Source organism: Typopeltis vanoorti, chromosome 1 (genome assembly GCF_054136105.1).
Source record: "Typopeltis vanoorti isolate ZY-2024b chromosome 1, IOZ_Tvanoo_1.0, whole genome shotgun sequence".
NCBI classification, from domain to species: Eukaryota; Metazoa; Arthropoda; class Arachnida; order Uropygi; family Thelyphonidae; genus Typopeltis; species Typopeltis vanoorti.
Genome location: NC_143549.1, coordinates 191,267,866 through 191,288,387, shown reverse-complemented (window position 1 = coordinate 191,288,387; position 20,522 = coordinate 191,267,866). Strand labels below are relative to the sequence as shown.

Sequence of the window (20,522 nt, the reverse complement as noted above, 5' to 3'; positions counted from 1 at the left end):
AAAAAAAAAATGGCGGTGGCATTGTCATTCCATAATTTTAATTTAGATTTCAGCCGTTTCATTAAGTCTGAGTTCTGTTTGATATATTCCTTCGATTACATAAATGATTTGTGGATGTTTAGCGTGGATGGAAGAAGGGTGTGTGTGTGTGTGTGTGTGTGTGTGTGTGTGTGTGTGTGTGTGTGAAGTGTGACCTGAATGAGGAACTGATGAATGCAAATATAAAATTGATGACATAAAGTGTTAGTAATGATCGAGTCGCAAGTACACATTTGAAAGAGAAGGATGGTGAGAAAGAGAGCCGAAAAAATGTTAAAAAATCAGGAAAAAAGAAAAACAGCGATTTGAAAACCATGACGGATGTTAAAAGGGACAAAAGTGAAACGAGAGTGGCGGAAAGAAACGAAATTGAGAGAACGAATGAAACTAGAAATGGTGTGACACAGAAATCGTAAGTGAAAAAAATCGAAAGAATAAATGATAGCGAAAAAAGAATGAATGATGGAGAAAGTTGGATGCATGTTGGACTGAAAGTACTGAAACAAAGAAAGATAAATGAGAGTAAAAGTGAGAAGAATGATAGCGAAAGTTGGACGTATGTTGGACTGAAAGTACGGAAACAAAGAAGGATGAATGAGAGGGAAAGTGAGAAGAGGTGGATCGAGAGTTAGAAAGTTAGAAAGATTTAATGATAGAGAGAATGTGTCGCGACATTCGGAAAGTGAACTGGATTGGATGAGGCAAGAAATGAAATGGATGCGGAATAAAATTAAGAGAATTTAGGTCAAAACTATTAAAATGAATCATGATAGCATGAAAGAGTTAACGAAAGATGAGCGAGTGGCATTGTAAGACGACTCCATTATTAAAAGTGTGCTAGAGGATAAAATGCACAAGGTATGTTTTCCAGGAGGTAAAATGAGTAGAGTGATTGAGGCACTGGATATGAGGCAGGAGCGAGCAAAAGAGTTAATAGTATTAATTAGTACAAATGATTTGAGAGAGAACCAAGAACATGTCAGAATGAATGTCAGGAGGCTGCTTGGAAAGATAAAAGAGAATAGTGTGACAGGAAGGGTAGTCAGTGTGCTGCCTAGGTATGACTGTAGTGAAATGAGGTGGAGAGCAAGGATTATGAATGATATTCTGGCTGAAATGTGTGAGGAGATGGGAGAACAGTTTGTTAATGTGTGGAATGAGTTTGAGGGGCAAAGTGAGCTGTATGGGAGCGATGGACTGCATCTGAGTGCTTATGGTGTGAGTCACTTGGAGAGACTGCTGTTGGAAGGTAGAGAAGTGAATAGAGAGAATGAATCAGATCAAGAGGGGAGTGATGTGAAAGAGCAGGAGAGTAAGACAGGAGAGATTGAAGAAGTGGATATGAATGGAGAAATGAGTGGTATGAGTATAGAAAATGAGAGAATGGGTGTGCAAGAGAAGCAGGGAAACAGGGAGGCTCAGGGTGGACCGGGGGGGTACACAGCAGCATGAGAAAGGTGGTGCTCCAAGAGGAGGTGAAAGCATGTGTAGGCAGGAAAGAAATGGGATGACCAGGGATCAAGAGGAAACAGATGGAATTGAAAAGGGTCCTAAAATGAAGAAACAGAAAGGGAAATGGCCCCAGTCCAGCATGGAGAGATCATATCGGGTGAGTGGTATCAGTGGAACCAGCTGTACATCCAGAAATGAGCTGTTGTGTTTGTATACCAATGCAAGAAGTATAAGAAACAAGGCGGATGAAATGGTTGAACTAATTGAGTCTGTTCACCCAAAGATTGTCGGAAAAAGTGAGACATGGTTAGATGAGGACAACATCCTTACAGGAATAGAGATGGAAGGGTATGATATGTTTCGTGAGGATAGAAGGGGTAAAAAGGGACGGGGAGTGCTATTGATGATAGAGAAAGAGTTATGTCCATACAAGGTAGAGATGCAAGAGGGGAAATAGGGCCAGTGGTTTTGAGGCAGTATGGTGTGAGATAGAGGTGAATAGAATCAAATACTTGGTGGAATATTGTTATAGACCTGGTAATGTGGATGGTGGTGATAGTGAAATGTATAGTAAAATTAGCCAAGCAAATAAGAAAAGGGTGATCATCGTGGGTGATTTTAATTATGGCAATATAGACTGGAATGAAGAAATGGCAACTGGAAGTAAAGAAAGTGAGTTTCTTGAGTTTTTGAGGGATAACTACCTCAGACAGTATGTAACAGAGGGCACACGAGGATTAAGGGTCATGGATTTGGTCATCTCATCAGAGGATGTAATTATAAATGAGGTGTCAAATCATCCACCAATTGGTGAAAGTGACCATGAGGTGATTACCTGGGTGGTTGCCAGCAGTGTGAGGACCTCTGTGAGAAAAGGGTTTATGTAATGTAGAACTACAAGAGGGGGCGGGGGGGATGATTATGAAGAGCTCAGGAGACAGCTTGCGGGTGTCGCATGAAATGAGGAGTTAGCTGGAAAATAGATCAATGCAGCTTGGGGGATTTTCAATAACTATCTACTAGATGCAATGTCTAAATGTATTCCAAGGGTGAGAAGGTTAAATAAGGTAGGTGTGAGATGGATGAATAAAGAGATTAAGCATGCGATACAGAGAAAAAGGGCATTGTGGAGGCAGCATAAGAGATGTGGAAGCAACCAATTTCATGAAGTCTACAAAGACCAGGCAAGGAGGGTGACTTGGTTGGTGAGAGTAGCTAAAGAGAGGTATGAACAGCAGTTAGCTAATGAAGCCAAAAAGAATCCTAGGGGAGTTCTTTCGATATGTAGCCAGCAAAAGAAAGAATGATTATGGAAGGATGACATTTATTGGAAGAAATGGTATAAAGAAAGCTGTTGCAGAATGTGTGGTGGAGATACTTAATGAGCAGTTCATAAATATCTTTCAATCTTGTGAATGTGACTTCATGGAGAGATTGAGAGCAGTTGATGATGGGGAGGAGAGACTGACTGTAGGTGAGCAAGATGTGTTTGGTGAGTTGAGTAAACTAGATGTTAATAAGGCTGTGGGACTTGATAATATATCACCGCGTATTCTGAAGGAATGTGCCAGAGAGTTGACACCTGCCTTGACATATTTTTTTAATACAAGTCTTGCACTTGGTCAAGTTCCTAAAGAGTGGAAGGAGGGCAAGATTGTGCCACTTCATAAAGGAGGTGATCAAACTCAAGCATCAAACTATCAGTCTATCTCTGTGTCAGGTGTTGTGGTTAAGTTGTTGGAGAAGCTTGTGAGAACTAGGATCCAGAGTTGGGTTGACAACAATGGTATAATCTTTGATGGACAGCATGGATTTGCTAAAGGGAGGTCATGTTTTAGTAATCTACTTACTTACTTATTACAATAAAGTGACTGCATCCTTGGACAGAGGAGAAGGATACACAGTAATATACTTGGATTTTGCAAAGGCTTTTGATAGAGTACCTCATGATAAGTTGACAGTCAAACTAGAGCAGATGGGGTTGGATATTAGATTAGTGCATTGGATTGGAGACTGGCTATCTGATAGGTATCAACAAGTTGTGTATGGCAGGGTGCAATATCCAGGAAAAGGAAAGTCACTAGTGGAGTGCCTCAGGAGTCTGTTTTAGGGCCATTACTATTTAACTTGTATATTATGATATAGGTGAAGATTTGGATGGAGATATTCAATTGTTTGCTGATGATGCAAAGTTGGGACGAACCATGAAGTGTAGTGAAGATGTTGTGGCCTTGCAAGAAGACTTGAATAAATTGAGTGATTGGGCAAGCAAATAGGGATGTGAGTTCAATGTTGCAAAATGTAAGGTTTTAAAATTTGGAAAACAAAGATGGGATGCAGAATTTATGCTTGGTGAGAATATATTATTGGAGGTAGAGGAAATAAGAGATCTGCGGCTGATAGTGGATAAGGATCTAAAATTTAGGGGACACATCGCCAAAATTGTGAAAACAACACAAAGGCTTCTGGGAATGATGCAGAGGACACTCACGTGTAGAAGTAGCGAGATTCTTGTTCCGTTGTATAAAGCCTTGATTAGGCTACACATGGACTATTTTGCACAGATTTGGTCACCGGGTTTTCAAAAGGATGAAGAGATGTTGGAAATGGTCCAAAGGCGACTGACTAAGGTAGTTTCTGACCTCTGGAATGTTGAGTATGAGGAAAGATTGAGAAGATGCAATTTGTATGGTCTGGTGGAGAGAAGGAAGAGGGGAGATATGATAGAGACCTACAAGTTGGTAAGGGGTTGTTATAAGATCAATGGTGAAGTTCTACAGAGAATAGTGGGGGATCAGGGGAGAACCAGAGGTCATCCCTGGAAACTGTATAAAGAGGGTGTGAGTAGGGGAGTGAGAGGCAGGTTTTTTTCGTGCAGAGTTGTGAATGATTGGAATGCCTTGCCTGAGATTGTGGTGTCTGCAAGGAGTTTGAGTGTGTTTAAGACACGGTATGATGAGATGTGTGTGTGTGATAAAAGGACCTCCCAGATGAGTCTTTGACTCCATGAGGCCTTGGGTAATAATAATAATATTTCTGCACAAGGATATCACCTGCATTCAATAAAGTTATTCTTCCACATTCATTCTTTATTTTACTTGCAATATAAAGAAAAAATTCTTTTGGGTTGCCTTTAGCCTACACAGCCAATATCTCTTCATACTCCATATAATATCTGTAATAACTTTTCTGGCCTGCGCTTTATATGTTTTATAATTCCTTTTATCCTTATTCTCATAATATTCCTCCACATTATCTTCTTATGGATCATTTGTTTAATATGGCTGTACATCTATTTTGTTCTTTCTAATAACTTTGCTTTGGAGCAATATGACCTTTGCTGTCCTTGTGAAGAATCAATCAATCAATCAATCCATTTCATTCCCACCTGATTTGTTCATTTAACTCTAGAGACATTCAGATAGTGCATCATTTAAACATCTTTTCAAAGCTTCCAATTCAGTAACTGCAAAATTAGCCATCCTAATTGGAACATCCATATACTTAGCTACTACCCAAATCAGTAATAAATGATCACTGTCGCCATTTGGTGGCAAAATAGTGGCATCCTTAATTGAGATACCTCCTGACACCATGATCAAATCTAACACCTTTTGACCTCAAGTTATCTTTTATTTTCTGTTTTGCAGTTGCATTCTGTTACATCGCCACTTTTCCTAATATTTTCTTTATTATACTTTCCTTCTTACACTAAGAATAAAACTTTTCTAAGTCTCAACTAACCTTAAGATATAAATCAATTCTTATCTATCGTACTCTGTGTAGAAAGGCAATCTATATTTTTTTGGCCGTTTCCTAGATTAGTCACATGTATCCTTTACTGTTCAAGGTTTTTCCTTAGTTAGGAACGAATCCTTGAAGATTACGATCTGAGACTGTCTCCTGATTAGATATTGACAAATTTATTTGATACACTGCACCAGCCAATATCTTAGGATAGAAGGGATTCTTATCCATGGAGACCTTCTCATTATATTGTACAGAGGTGAAAATCTAGCATTTATTCTCATTAACAATCTACTCTACTTCGGCTATGTTTAATTTAGATTGCCGTCGTTGCTTCTAAAATACCTTATTATACTTTCACCCCACCCCCCCTGCTTAGGTTCAGATTTATGAGTGGTAATTTGAATTCATATCTCAGGCCAGTTCCAGGTATAAAATGCAAAGCATGTTTATTGAGGTCTTAATTCACATACGATCAGATATATCATATACACTCAGTTAATTCATTATCATTCTACGTTAAATTGGATAAACTAAACACACTTGAATATGACCAATAACTCATTCTATGAGATTAATCATTAATATATACAATATGCAAGTCTAAAATTTATCCGTTCCATCTCCTTCTAGGTTATGTTAATCTCTCACATTAAACATTGTTACAATTCATTTATAACCCTTCAGACAAATTAACCAGTTGAGATAGGCCACGGCCAATTATGGTAATCACCTAAAAGTTATCTATCAAAATGTCACACTCAACAATTACATAAGTTTTCCTTTCTTTACTCTAACTGGGGAACATATAACAAAATTCTGTACATTACCATCTCTTGGCAAGATTACCAGGTCCGTCTATTCTGTTCACAGCTTTGTCTAATACAGCTCGATCCTTCCTTTGGCTTTTGTCCACGTGGTCACTTATGGCGGTTGCACGAGCTGGCTTTTCCAAACGGCTAGCAATGTGCTGCCTGCTCGGTCTCGCTCCGTTGCCGCTTGTTTTCATCAGCACTGCCGGATCTTTGGTCACGGTCAGCTATTCCGCTCTGAAGAGATAGCTAGCCAGGACTCTGGAACTACGGGTACTGACACATAACATCCAAGGGTGATCTGGAATCCATCAGGAAGCGAGAGAGAGAGAGAGACCCAACGTCCAAGAAATCATGAACCAGGAACGCAGCGAAAAAGCCTCGAGAAAGGGGAGCTTTTATTGTGCACCCTTGGCACCCTCTCTCTGCTACGTTCATCCAGATGGCACTCATCTCCTTTTGCCCGTGAGATCATCCAGTACACCACGTTGCCTTGTGTAGCGTCTTCACAGGAAAACGAACTAGAGCCACTTTCCGTGTAAATGCCTTTGCCCCAAGCTACACGTTCAAATGGGTTCGCATGCGACCTTTTTACTTTTGTTTACATCTTATCAAGCCACTCACATTACATAGAATATTCTCTTTTAACTACATTTTACATACTAAATTCTTTAGATGATTTTGGATAGACAAGATTATTTTTATAACTTTACATCAAAGTATTTACAGCCCTACTTATAGTTAATATATACATTTTCTTTCTTGCCCAAGTACAAGTTTTCTCCTTGTAGACTTTTAGACTTGTTAGATCTTGAATGAATAGTTTCTTTTAAAAGTTCTCCATTTATGATCCAACAATTCATTATCCTTCAGATGCTGTTCCAGAAAGTTATCTCACAACAGCTAAATAAATTCTCCTTCAATCTTATTAGTTTTTCTTTACTATCCAATCTATGTTCATATAACTTAAGTCACCCGATAATGATTACTTTTATTACCCATTAAGACAATCTGGTGATGCATTTCATTATTTCTAGCAACTTAACTACCTAGTATGAAGCAAAATCCTGCCATATATTTCATCCTGTTAGCACCTCCACTTCACACCAGATTTTTTTTATTAGTATTCTTCATTTCATAAGTTTCTGGCCTAAATATACTCAAATCATCTGGTCTCATTAATAACTCCCCTCCCTCTCTCCTATCTGTTCTGTTTCTTCTTTTAAGGTTCTTAATGAGTCCTTAAGTGCTCATAACCATCCAAGGTATCTTTGGATTTCATAATCATGATCCCAGGATAGAGGGGTTAGCCCTATCCTATTAGTATAGTATACTTTGTATGTAAATTGTGTGTGGTCTGGGTGGTTTGCCTGTATGCAGGATGAAAAACCCTTCCACCTCCACATGAGATCAGCTAACTCACCAAGCGCTAGCCGGAGTTGCTTTCGTACTGTCACGGTGTGATCGCTCTGGTGATGAGGCCACTGCAATGGAAGCATCAAGGTAGTAGCCGTTGAGACTATGCAGCAGCTGCTTCCTATGCCGCACCATTCAGGTGTGATGTGCAGGCACCAAATCATCCGCAGACGACCTAGGTACTGGTCTGGGTGTCATGCTTAGAAGAGCAGCCACCATACTGCGATCTATTGAGACTCATCCTCTGATGAGTAGGAAACCAGTCTTTATTTCCCAACTTCAGTGGCATTGGATTTCTGGGTGGATTGTGGATCTTGCTAAGTTGATATGTCTAATAATGAAGAACTCTGTATTGAAAGTAGAATCATATGCGATGATTGATTTGATTCTAATATTGAAGTAAATTAGAAGAAAGATTTGAAGTTCACTAATAGGAGTAGGGGGAATTTAGCTCTTAGATGTAAACTAGTATAAGTTAGTCTGTAAGCTAGTCAGTAAGTAAGATGTGAATGAATTAGTCATGTGCTTGGTCAATAAATAAGAGAAAACATGAATTAAATTCAGAGTAGGTGAAAATGAATAAAGGAGAAAAAGTGGCGACGAGGCCACTAGAATGGAAGCATTAAGGCAGCCATTGAGACTATGCGGCAGCTTTGTCGCATAGTCTCAATGGCTGCCTTAATTAAATTGAATGGTGCGGCTTCCTATGCCGCACCATTCAATGTGACGTGCGGGCATCAAATCATCCGCAGATGACCTAGGTACTGGTCTGGGTGTCGTGCTTAGAAGAGTAGCCACCATATTGCGATCTATCGACGTTATATGCTCATAGCCACTGGTAATCCTGCTCAGTATGAGAGAAACCGCAGGTTCAGACACTTGGTACATGTGCTTGGTCGAGTGGCCTGTGGTGCGAAGCTACCATCCATGGGATTATGACTGAACGCCTCTAAGTCAGAATCCTGTCTAGCCACTGCAATGATATTGTTCGTGCCTCGTGCATTAAAAGGCAGCGCTAGCCGGAGTTGCTTTCGAACAGCGCTGATAATGATTCTTTGTATCCTAGATGGGAGTCAAACTAAGGGCATTGTTGAAACTAAGTGAACTATGAAGGCTCTCCTATCTCTTCTATGCTTCATAAAAATACCACATCCTTGACTCTGAGATCAAAGTTCCAACAATCTTAGACCAAAACATTCACCAAGGCAACAAACTTCACCTCTTTATTCCTGATGCTTCTGGCATTGTGTACAACATTGCTGTTTGATATACTTACATCTGCAGCCTGCTTGGCCCAGTTGGGTAAGTTTCTCTTCCCATCTTCATACACTCAAAAAGTCCATATCCAAAGCATATAGATCTACCTCTATGAGATTCATAACCATGCTTATTGAAATTCATATCATTATCATGTTTGCATTTAGCTGAGCTTACACACATGTTCACACCATGCCTCCCATGTTGATCTAGTGTCCCTAATTCTCCGAATTAGGTCTCACTCCAATAAATAATTTCTCCAGTCTTCTGATGCCAGATCCAGTCAAGTGCAGGCCACCCCTCTTATACAAATCTTTGCTACCATCAAACTTGCACCTCATATCCAAAAACTGACATCCATTTCTTTCTACATAGCTTGTCTCTGCACAATGAATCATTTGCTCAGTATTATCATATCTCAGAAAGATACTAACAAATCTCGCTCTCTCACTCTTTTTGTTTCTTCCAGGAATCTGTTCATATTCGCTCAGTGTATTTATGACTACTTAAATCATTTTTTCTTACAAGCTACTGTCTCTTATTTTCTATTTTGCAGTTGCATTCATTATCCTTAATTTTCCCTCCAAGAGCAACAGTCTTTGTTTCTTCAAACCTTTCCACAGTACATGTCCAGTGGTGGATGATGTTCGCTAAGAGATTAGCCAAGGAGCTAGAGTGGAAAAATCTATACTGGCGGTTTAACTGGTAGCCTATATACAGGTTGCAAAATTGACTGTTAATAACTTTCTCCATTATTTTGGAAAGTAGTGAGGTAATGACAACAGGATGGATAAGTTTCTCTTCCCATCTTCATATGCTGAAAAAGCCCATATCCAAAGCATATAATCTACCTCTTTATGAGATTGAGATATGAGATGCTGCATGGAGAAAGAGGGGGGGGGGGGGGTGGACAGAAACCAGAACATCTGCTTTGGAGGCTAAACATGGCAGTTCAAACTGCAATAAGCAGGTTGGTGGTGTTTCACTGGGTGATGAAGCTTGTCTACTTCTTAACAAGTGTAGATCACATTTCCTCCAACATGAAGATATTCTTTTGCAGTGGGAATGTTCCCTGGATGTTCCAGAGCCCCTTTTGAGAAAACAGGCCACACCATGAGAAGGCAGAGTTGACAGAGAGAGAGACAGAGAGAGAGAGAGAGAGAGACTGTATATTGTGATCAATTGCTCATTAGTATGAAATACATACTTTTTTTTTTCTTATAAGTTAATGAGAATCAGATGATTTTGAGAGTAAAACAAGAACAATCAATCCAAAAGGGGTGAGAACCAGAAAATGTAGAAAGCAACTATGAAATTAACATAAACATTTCTTCAATTTCACATTCATAAAATACTGAATTCAGTGAAGTATTAAATTTAAAAGGGTTTGTTGGAGAAATAACATCCACATCAAATCACTTATTTAAGTAATGGTTAGTTGTGGTTAACAAGAAATAATTAATCCAGAGTTGAATTTCAATATACCCAATTCAACACTAAAGATACCAAGCTATTTCAATTGTAAACCTGGTTTTAATCCATTTCCCAAGTAAGCAAACAGACAAGTAAGTCAAGTTTGCACCTGCAAGTAGTGCAAGTCTTAGGCAACTCGTGGTAAAGGTGGAATAAGCTCTGATCACTATTCTTAGTATTTACCCTTAATGCAAAGCATATCTCCTTGAGTAGATGTATGATGCTACACATTATAGGCAAGGGGCCACCCCAAACCGGTTTTGACCTTTTTGAGAAATGACAACCTTGACTTCTCTGTTTGCTTACTTGGGAAATGGATTAAAACCAGGTTTACAATTAAAATGGCTTGGTATCTTTAACGTATATTATACCCAAGGTAAAAAACTTTCTACATCTATCTCTCATCCTGAGATTTTTACTTAATAATAAGGTCAAAGCACCTTATGGTAACTTGTTTTGGTAAAATAAAATATTTATAAGCTCTGTATTACTTAAACGTTGGTATTTCTAAGCCTGGCTCCCACTGATGAGACCTCAATAAAGATCGAAACCGGTCTGGGTAGTAGCCCCTTGCCTTTAATGCGTAGCATCATACATCTCCTCAAGGAGATGTGCTTTGAATTAAGGGTAAATACTAAGAATAGTGATCAGAGCTGATTCCACCTTTACCACGAGTTGCCTAAGACTTGCACTACTTACAGGTGCAAACTTGACTTACTTGTCTGTTTGCTTATTTAGGAAATGGATTAAAACCAGGTTTACAATTAAAATAGCTTGGTATCTTTAACGTATATTATACCCAAGGTAAAAAACTTTCTATACCCAATTCAAATTCTGAATATATTACTTCATAAATAAATATGGTGTGAATGAATGGATTTAAATTATCCAAATCTTAAACTACAAATCATACCTGGAAACACTTTCCTAGTAATTCCAATAGCCGATCATCAGGTGAGAGATTCAAAGGAATACTTGTATGCAACTCTGAAGTAATATTTATGAAGAAAATAATTTATATATAACTTTATATCTCTTTAAGATAAAGATACTTATGTTTAAAGAAATGCACTATATCAAAATTGTGATTATTTGGAAATTTGAAAAAAGAGAATTTAACTTGTGTCTTTAAACTAGTGTTGGTGTGTATTTGTTTTGAATGCTTAATACTAAAGAAATGACAGATGCCATGAGTTTATTAATAAATTGGTTTAATTAATACTGTATGCAGTAATCCCTCAATTAATGCGCCCCAGATTAGTGAGTAATTTTTTTTCGATACCCAAATTCAATTAGTGGGCCTCTAAAATTCGATTTGTACACCTATATACATCTAAAAAATAAATGTTACAGATTTTAAAAATTTTCTATCTATACATTTTTATGGCTAACTATTTTAAAAAAATCACTCACCAGAATGAAATAATTTAGTTACTGATTTAGAACATTTTACAAAGTTATTTTTAATGGCATACTACACTACTTCATGTACACTATGTTCCAAATTTTTACCGCCAAAATTTATGTCATCTGCTATACGCTCACAGTTTCGAAACCCTTCAACGCTTCTGTGCATGTCACAAAAAGGAGAATCCATTCCGATAATAGGGTAATCAATCCGTCTTCTAGAATGGGTTGTTTATTATTACACGTTGGAAATTTAACTTCTCTTTTATGATCATTGTAATTTTTAGAGTCGTAACTATTTTGCTTGGGAAATTTTATCTATAAAGCACATGATTTTGCGTGTTGGCAACCAATTCATATGTCCTTCATTTCTTTCTCCCCTCCAATGATAACGTCCAAGAGTTATTAAATCTCATTCTGAAGAATTTAGTGATTTCGACCTGCTAAATTTGGATGCACAGCTGAAAGATCCCGAAGAATATGAAGAAAATTTAACCATTGATAGTCAGTCAAAAGAGATTTCACAGAAACAATTTGAAAATATTTTTCATACAATCAAAATTTTTAAGGCACTGCTTAGAGGCTGACCCTGATGAAGAGACAAACAGTAAAATTTGCAGAAGAGGCAATAGGGCCATACTGTCAGTTGTATGATAAAAAGAAACAAAATGCCCATGAAACTAAGTAAGCTCAATTCTTTGTTAAGAAGTAGAATAATAAAATTTATATTCTGAATATGTTTTGTCTTTCAGCTTCGTGGTTTTCCTTTAACTAGGCCTTAATTCTTTTATAAAAAAATAAAGGTTCAAAAAAGAAAATTGAGGAACAAATTATACATTTCCCATAGGTTATTATATTCGATTAGTGCATTTTTGATTAATGCGCCTGTTTTAAAGAATGCATTAGGTGCGCTAATCGAGGGATTGCTGTATGTCATTGTCGTCAGAATAGCACCATCAGGAAAGGAAGATACTAATCTAGGTTATTTAGTAGATAGTAACAGGCTGTAAATTCATATCCTACTGTAGCATAGATGTCTTGTGAAAGTTGTAAATAATTTTCATCATTTGGTGTCAGATAAGCATAATATCTTGCTTACCTAAAATAGCATGATAATTTGGGGAGCCTACTTTAGAGTAAGCTCCCCAAATTATCTAATCCTCTGCTCACCAACAGTGCTAGTATACTACATGTTTCCGATCTTTTGTTGGTGGATCATAAAGAAAAATGGCACATAATACACTTTGACACAATCTTCAGGCACTAAATGAAGTAAGCTAAGCATACTTCCTTTGTATGAAGCATATACAAAGCCCAAATTTATATCTGCATCATCTTGGACTGGCATTATTTTTTCTCCCATCTTATTTTGCACAGGGAACCTAGATGATCTAACTCAGACTAATATTTCATATTTGTGCAGCTACAGTGATGTTCTGTTATAAATGTAGCCTACAACTGCCCCTCTGTAACAGAGGAGAATGCTAAGTTGATAACTGAATCAAGTTGTTTACTATTTATTCAGTATATACAAAAGATTTGAAAAAGAATTAAAGTTAAGCAGTTCTAAGAGGAGAACAGTAGGCTCAAAATATACAAAAATGGTATTAAAAAAGAGTTTGAAAATGAAAATCAAACCTTGGAGACTCAGAGACAAACTCAGAAGAACACATTGACACTAATTCAACAGGAAGACATGTGGTGTAATTGTTTACAAAGACAGAAAAATTACAACTTTATGATAGATTCAAGAAGTTAGAGGTAGTCCTGAAAAGAAGAAAACATTCAAAGTTACTAGTGAGGAAATCAGCATGTGCCCTTGGAGAATTCAGAGAGAAATGTAAGAAAGATGTGTATAAAAAGTAGCTAAACAAAATTCATGGAAAGACAATAAGAATATACAAGATAAGAAAGTGGCAAAATGTTCTGTAGGATGAAAAAGCTTAGAAAAAGAGTAAGAGTAGTGTAAGAGGAATCAGAGACAAAAAGGTGGAATAAAAATTGAAGATAACCTGCAAACCAAGAGTAATTAATCTGAGAGATTGTTAAATGAAACAAGCAGTGAAAGAAAATATTCAAGAGGCACATAATTAAGAGTATATATCGATAGGTACAAAATGCCATCAGAAATGGGGAAAGAAAGTGGAAGTAGATGATATTTGACCAGAAATAAATGCATGAATATGGAGGTATAAAGGTTACAGTGCTACACTACTCAGAAAGCCTAGACAACCGGAAAATACACGCTGAATTTGAGAATTAAGCAATTTCCTCACTGATGTTTCAGGTAAGATTTATGCAATACTAGAGAAGATCTCTCTCAACTATTTGTGAGATCTCGCAAATAGTTGAGAGATAATAGGAACGTAACAGAGATCTGCAATGAAATTTTGTAGATGAGGTGCAAAGAGAAAAGTTCTTCAAAATGCTACAATTATGTGTAGTAAATGGGATATTATACTGAGTAATATACACTGCTTGGAAAGAAGTTAACAGACCCCCACCCCATGGATAAGGTGCATTGTGCCATAACAAGTCATGTGTTTGTAGCTGGCATAAATTAGAGCAACGTTTCTCAACCTTTCTAAGCCCAATGACCAGTAAAATGCCTAAAATAATTCTATGGACAATAAGTTATGTAATTTTTTTTAAAAAAAAGCACCTATGTGGGGATTACCAGCAGTTATGAAAAACTGTGCTATTTATAACATAATAAATCTAAAAGCATGTTTTGAATACATATGGAAACATAATTAATTAAATTGGAAGTAAATGATTAAAAGTGTATCATCATTGAACAAAGTTATAATTTTTATTAAATAAATAAATATGATAAAATTATGTTACTACTTACTTTTAATGAGACTCGGCCCTTGCAGAGTTGTGTATAGCTGGCTCAATATTGGTCAACTTCAGTCAAAGATCGGCACACACACTAAGACGATTTTTGTATTTTGTTTTTATTTGAAGGAGCAATGAAAATCCTTTCTCACAAAGATAGGTTGTAGAAAACTGCATGACTGTTTTCAATACTTCTTCAGATAATTCGAGATATTCACTTCTCACTGAAGGAGAGATCCAGAATCGAGCCAAGCCAAGATCATGGAATTGCATTTTAAGCCCACTCTTACTTGAAAGCTCAGTTAACTTTCTTTTTTGAACAGTTAACTGAGCTAGTGACTGCAAGCCTTAAATGGATCGCGAACCCACAGAAATTTCTTATAAAAGTTGTCCAGAAAATATGTTTCAAAATTCTGTTTCAGAGTTCACAAACCCTTTCCAGAAACTCAGAATCAACAAAATTATCATTTTTCACTAAAATGGATTCATGTTGGAAAAGGTGCAAATTGTCTGTCTTTTACATAACTAATCCATTATTGATGTCGTAGGCATCAATAATGGTTAAAGAATTCCCCTGAAGGGAGAAGTGCAAGAGGAATCAGAGTCAAAAAGGTGGAATAAAACTGAAATGTGGTTATGATTTAGTTCATTTATTTTTGAAAACATGTCTGATAGGATAGTGTTGATAACCATGCTTCGTCAACAAGGAGTGACGCAAAATCAGAATTACGTTCATTTAAAAACAATAAAACTTCATGCCTTAATTGAAATAACCTTTCAATTTTACCACTTACCACTTTGCCCCTAGAAAGCTAGCGAATTTCAGCATGAAGCAAAAGTTGTATATATTCACTGCCCATTTCATCGCAGAGTACTGAAAATAACCTGTTATTTAGCGGTCGAGCCTTAATAAAATTAACTAGCTTTACAGCTAGTTAATTGCATAGCACAGTTTTAAATTCTGGTGGCATTCCTTTGGAGGCTAACACTTCCATGTGTATAAAACAATGTATCCAGTTCATATCTGGAGTTACTTCTTTGACCTTAGAAACAACCTAGCTAAGTCTGACTGTAAGGGAGCGAGCTCCAACCGAACAGAAGCCCATGCATTTTTCCCACTGGATCCCTTTCTGTATTATGTAATTATTGAATTCGGGATGACAAAGTTCTACAAAACAGAATATCGTGCGCATATCTTAGGTAGCATATTAACTGCGCATCATTTGTAACATCAGTAGTCTCATCTATTTGTAAAGCATAATAATGGCTCTTCTTAACTCTTTCGATTAACTGAGATTATACGTCTCACCTGCCATATCATTAATTCTGAGACCAACAGTGTCATTTGAAAGAGGAATGAAATCAACATCTTTTAGTAATTTGTTGCCAAACATAGTTTTTACCACATCTTTTATAGCCTGGAAGTAGTAAATTTTCCCCAACAGAATGAGGTTTCCCTGTTTTAGCTATGCGCAAACTTAGGAGCTAGGATGCTTCCAGTGCCTTGCTATTAATCGAACCCATGGCTGAAACTATATCTTTCCCATGACTTAATGTCCCTAAGTGTCACTGAAAAAATTCAATTGGCTTATTTTTCATATCACAATACTTAATTTCTAAATGTCAGAGTTTCTCAAGTTTCATGCACTCATTCGACAACGCTTCATAACACAAAACATATTGAGGTTTCTGTTCACTTTCATCTCCACACCAATTAAACCCAAATTCCAAATATGAACTGTTATATTTCCTACGTTATTTTTTCTTTGAACTGCTTGTTTCTTCTACTTTAATAGTATCAAATTTACTTGCCATTACAACATGTGTATCACAATTAGGGTTAGCATCACCTGTTTCATTTGCTCTTCTTTTCAAAGTCCTAGTTCTAGGCCACTTTTCCATTATTAAAAAACGCTTCCGAAAAATATATAAATACTGGAGTTAACTCACGACACACTTCTCAAGATATACTGAGCTTTGGTTAAAGGAATAAAACTTTCAGTAATAAAAATCAATAAACAAGCAATTGGGTGAAAAATGTGGATGACACGTTTACTTCAAATTTGACAAAACAGCAAGGGAAGGCGGAAGAAATAAAACCATATTGTTGTTCATTGTAGCGGCAGAATGTTCATTCCATGAACATTCTGCTGCCATTTGTTGTTGTTATTTATAAAAATCCATTTTATTTCAATAATTTTTACTTACATAATTTTAATTTGTTTTGTTTGGATAATTAAAAAATATATATTTATTTAATTAATTTAAGTCTGCCTGCAGACCACAACAGACCACAGGTTGAGAAACACTAAATTAGAGGAATATGATACTCCCAAGTCCGTGCAGCAGTATTCAAATGAAATGGCTACAAGAAGAGAACTGACAAACTTTGAAAGAAGCGTTGTGAGAGGATACCATGTTGCAGTCCTATCTGGCAAATTATTCACAAATTAAGCCATCCTTGGTCAACAAGCAGTGCCATATTGAAATGGAAGCACAAGGAGTGAACTGTATGCACTACCTGCAGTGGATGATCCACCACACTCACCAAACGTGGCTGAAGGGTGCTCCATCAGCCGACATGTTAAATGCGGAGTTCCAGGCATCGACTGGAACATGCATCTGCACAAAAACATTTAGAACCGAGTCTCACAACATGGGGTTTCCACGGTAGGACTACAATATACAAGCTCCACATTACCCAAACCAACATGCAGAGTCATCTTCAGTGGTGCAAAGAGTGCACAGTGGGACATAGAAGTTTGGAAAGCTCTGTTATGGTGCGACAAATCACACTGTATCGAGCAGATGGACAGGTGTAGGAGTGGTGAATCACTGATGAATGTTACTTACCACAGTGCATAATCACAACTAGGAATTTCAGAGGTTGGAGTGTGATGATGGTATGGTCCTGTTTTTCCTGGTTTCACTTCAAACCATACCATCATCACACTCCCACCTCTGAAATTCCTAGTTGTGATTACGCACTGTGGTAAGAACCATTCATCGGTGATTCACCACTCCAGTGGTGCAACGAACACTGAACAACTCTGAGAAACAGTGTGTAGGGCAATTCATCGCACCATAACAGAGCTTTCCAAGCTTCTATGTCCCAGTGTGCACTCTTTATCACATCTCAATGCAATGCTTACTATTTTGTGACATTTCTATATAACCAATCATTGTTTCTTTCAGCAAGACAATGCACCGTGTCATAAGGCTGCAGCTGCTGTTGGAACTGCTTGGTTTGTGGACATGAGCATTGTTACACTTGACTGCCCTTAACAGAGCCCTGATCTCAACTCCAATTGATCATTTATAGGATGAAATGAAGCATCAGATGAGGTCAAGGGATGTCTGCATCATAACAGTCCAGGACCTCATTACATGCCAACAGGAAGAAATGGAATTTATTCCCTGTAGGATTACTGCCGTCATCGCAGCAAAAGGAGGCCTTACATCTTATTAAGGTAGGCCCCATGCTTGTTCCTCACACTATGGTGTCCATTGACTTCTTTCAGAGCAGTATGTATAGTTTTACTCTAGAGAGACACTTGTGACATTATAATTAGGAATTATAGACACGTTAACACAAGAACATTTTAATATTTGCCAAATATTTCAATCTGAAACTAACATACTATCTTCAGTGGCTACATAGGAACAGTTTTTAACAAGGTGGAATACCAACAATTGATCATTCAAAAGTAGAACGAGTCACGTGATGTTACATTGCTAAGCATTAAAGAGAGGAAAAATTTCAGTGATGACTAAATTATATGTATTAATTCAAAATCTTAATTTATAAATAACATTAGACTAATGTAGGAATTAAAAGTCTCAATTTAAAAATAAAAAAATTTAATGTGTTATCTGGATTAAACTTTCCCATATTTTTGATAAGGATATACAGTCATTTCGATTCAAGTTAGCATTGAAAAAAGGCCTCAGCACTCTGTTTGAATAGGTGTTCGAATTTATAGCAACATCTGTGTAGAAACACAGATGTTGCTATAAAGTCCTGGATCAGAGGATGCTGTCGCTTGTTTCTATCCCATGCTGAGCCAATCCAGACTTATCGGATTTGTTGCAGAATGTATGATTGATGTTCTTCAATTCTTTTTTCTATAGAGCATCCTAGTTTTTCCAAAGTAGGACAGATTGCAGTTACAAGGAATTTGATATACACCAGGCAGAGACATAGTTGAGCATTTATCTTTAAAAGAGGAGAAATTGGTGGATATTTTGTTAATAGGAATATAAGTGGCTGTTAAATCATATTTCTTCAGAATTCTTGAAATTGGTTCTGAGATCCTGGAAATATATGGAATTGGAACTCGACATATTGATTCTTTGTTGTTCTGGATTGGACTGTAGGAATTGAACAGATGTGTACTTTTTTCAGACAAGCCATTTAATTTCATGTGATGTTTGATAGTTGAAAGTTCTTTCTGTAATTCATGAGGAGTTGAACAATTAGTTCCAGCTCATCGAATTAAACATTTTATGATTCCTGTTTTTTGAAAAGGATGATGAGCAGATTGTTTGAGAATATAACGTCCAGTGAAAGTGGGTTTTCTGTAAACTGTTGTTAGAATACCTGAAGGTGAATGGTTTGAGGAGGATGTCTAGAAAAGATAACTTATTGTCTTTTACAATCTCCATGGTAAACTTAATACGAGGGTGTAAGGAATTGATTCTGGTTAAATAGGAAGGTAAGGAATCTCTGTTATGAGGCCACACTGAAAAGATGTCATTCATTTTAGAAATTATGGACCTTACAACCACGTTATAAATAACTATTTTAATATCCAGAAGTTTCGATCTTCATATTAAGATCATCATCTGGAGCATATACAAATATACAGGACAAGCTGAGTTACATTACATATAGTAAGCTAGAGAAACAATGAATTGATCACAAGTTATTCTACTGGCATGACCTCTAGTGAAAAAATAATGATAATAAAAATATTAAAAAAAAAATAAAATAAAAATAAAAAATAAAAATTTATAAACTACATGAAGCAAAATTCTATTTAACAAAACATAAATAAATATTATTTCTTACAGATAGTTTTCTTTCAGTAATAATGATGTCCTATTTTTAGCATTACAATTGTTATTTTTGATTTAGGATCGTGGATTTTCTACAGCCCCATTTATAGTTGCTCTTAGAGAGGAAGATTCCGTGGGTCGAATATATGCCTTCCATATGTTTGGGTTTTTAGACCATTATTGTTCAGCTTGGGGTGGTTGGTAATAATCTCACAGGTTTCCTTAAATTTGCGTCATACCATGTTTTGGTGTGATGCAGACAACTAGTGCTTTTCCAGTCAATTCTATATAAGGTGTTCAGGGCATGATCAGAAAGGCCAGCATCACCATAATTATTATATTTAATGTGTCATTTATGTTCTTTTCGTCTGATAGGAATTGTGCATCCTGTTTCTCCTATATATGGTATGTTACAGGTGCAATAAATACGGTATACTCCAGGGTGGATCTTTGGATGAGTTGAGGAAGCTTAATTTTGCAGGAGGTTGAAAGGTGGCTTTGAGGTTGTCTTTTTGTAGAATTCTGTTTATTTTATCTGATGTCCCTTTAATGTAAGGAATGGTTATAGTTTTATTGTAGTCTGGTTTGTCTTTGTTTTTTATTGGATTCTTGTAGAGAATTTTGTTAATAGTGTGTTGGCTGTACCCATTTTTTTGAAAAGTATTGCTGATAACTTTAAATTAGTCTTTCAGTGCCTGTTCACTGGAGCAGATCTTCAGAGCCCTGTTTTTTAGAGTATTAATGACACCTAGTTTTTGTGTTGGGTGGTGGTAGGAGTTTATGTGTATATATTGGCAAGTATGTGTCGGTTTCTGGTAAACAGTGAAGGAAAGATTGCCAGAAGGAAGACGTGTGACAAGTGTATCTAGAAATGGAAGTATGTTCTGTTTTTCAATCTCAATTGTGAACTGTATGCGTTTGTGTTGTTTGTTTAGGTGGCTAAGGAATGTGTCTAGCAGGCATGGGACCAGATCGCGAAAATATCATCAATGTATCTAAATCAGACTTTGGGTTTTAAAG

General features: G+C 36.8%; 1 protein-coding gene across 3 annotated transcripts in view; it reads right to left on the bottom strand.

The window, feature by feature from the left end:
• Positions 1-20,522, bottom strand: part of LOC150110723 (uncharacterized) — a 218,339-nt gene that overhangs the window by 152,617 nt on the left and 45,200 nt on the right. For all 3 annotated transcript variants that reach the window (XM_090395972.1, XM_090395990.1, XM_090395981.1), the window contains exon 3: positions 11,110-11,183. In XM_090395972.1, the coding sequence (XP_090252098.1) occupies positions 11,110-11,183 (74 nt within the window). The remainder of the gene's footprint in view (positions 1-11,109; positions 11,184-20,522) is intronic.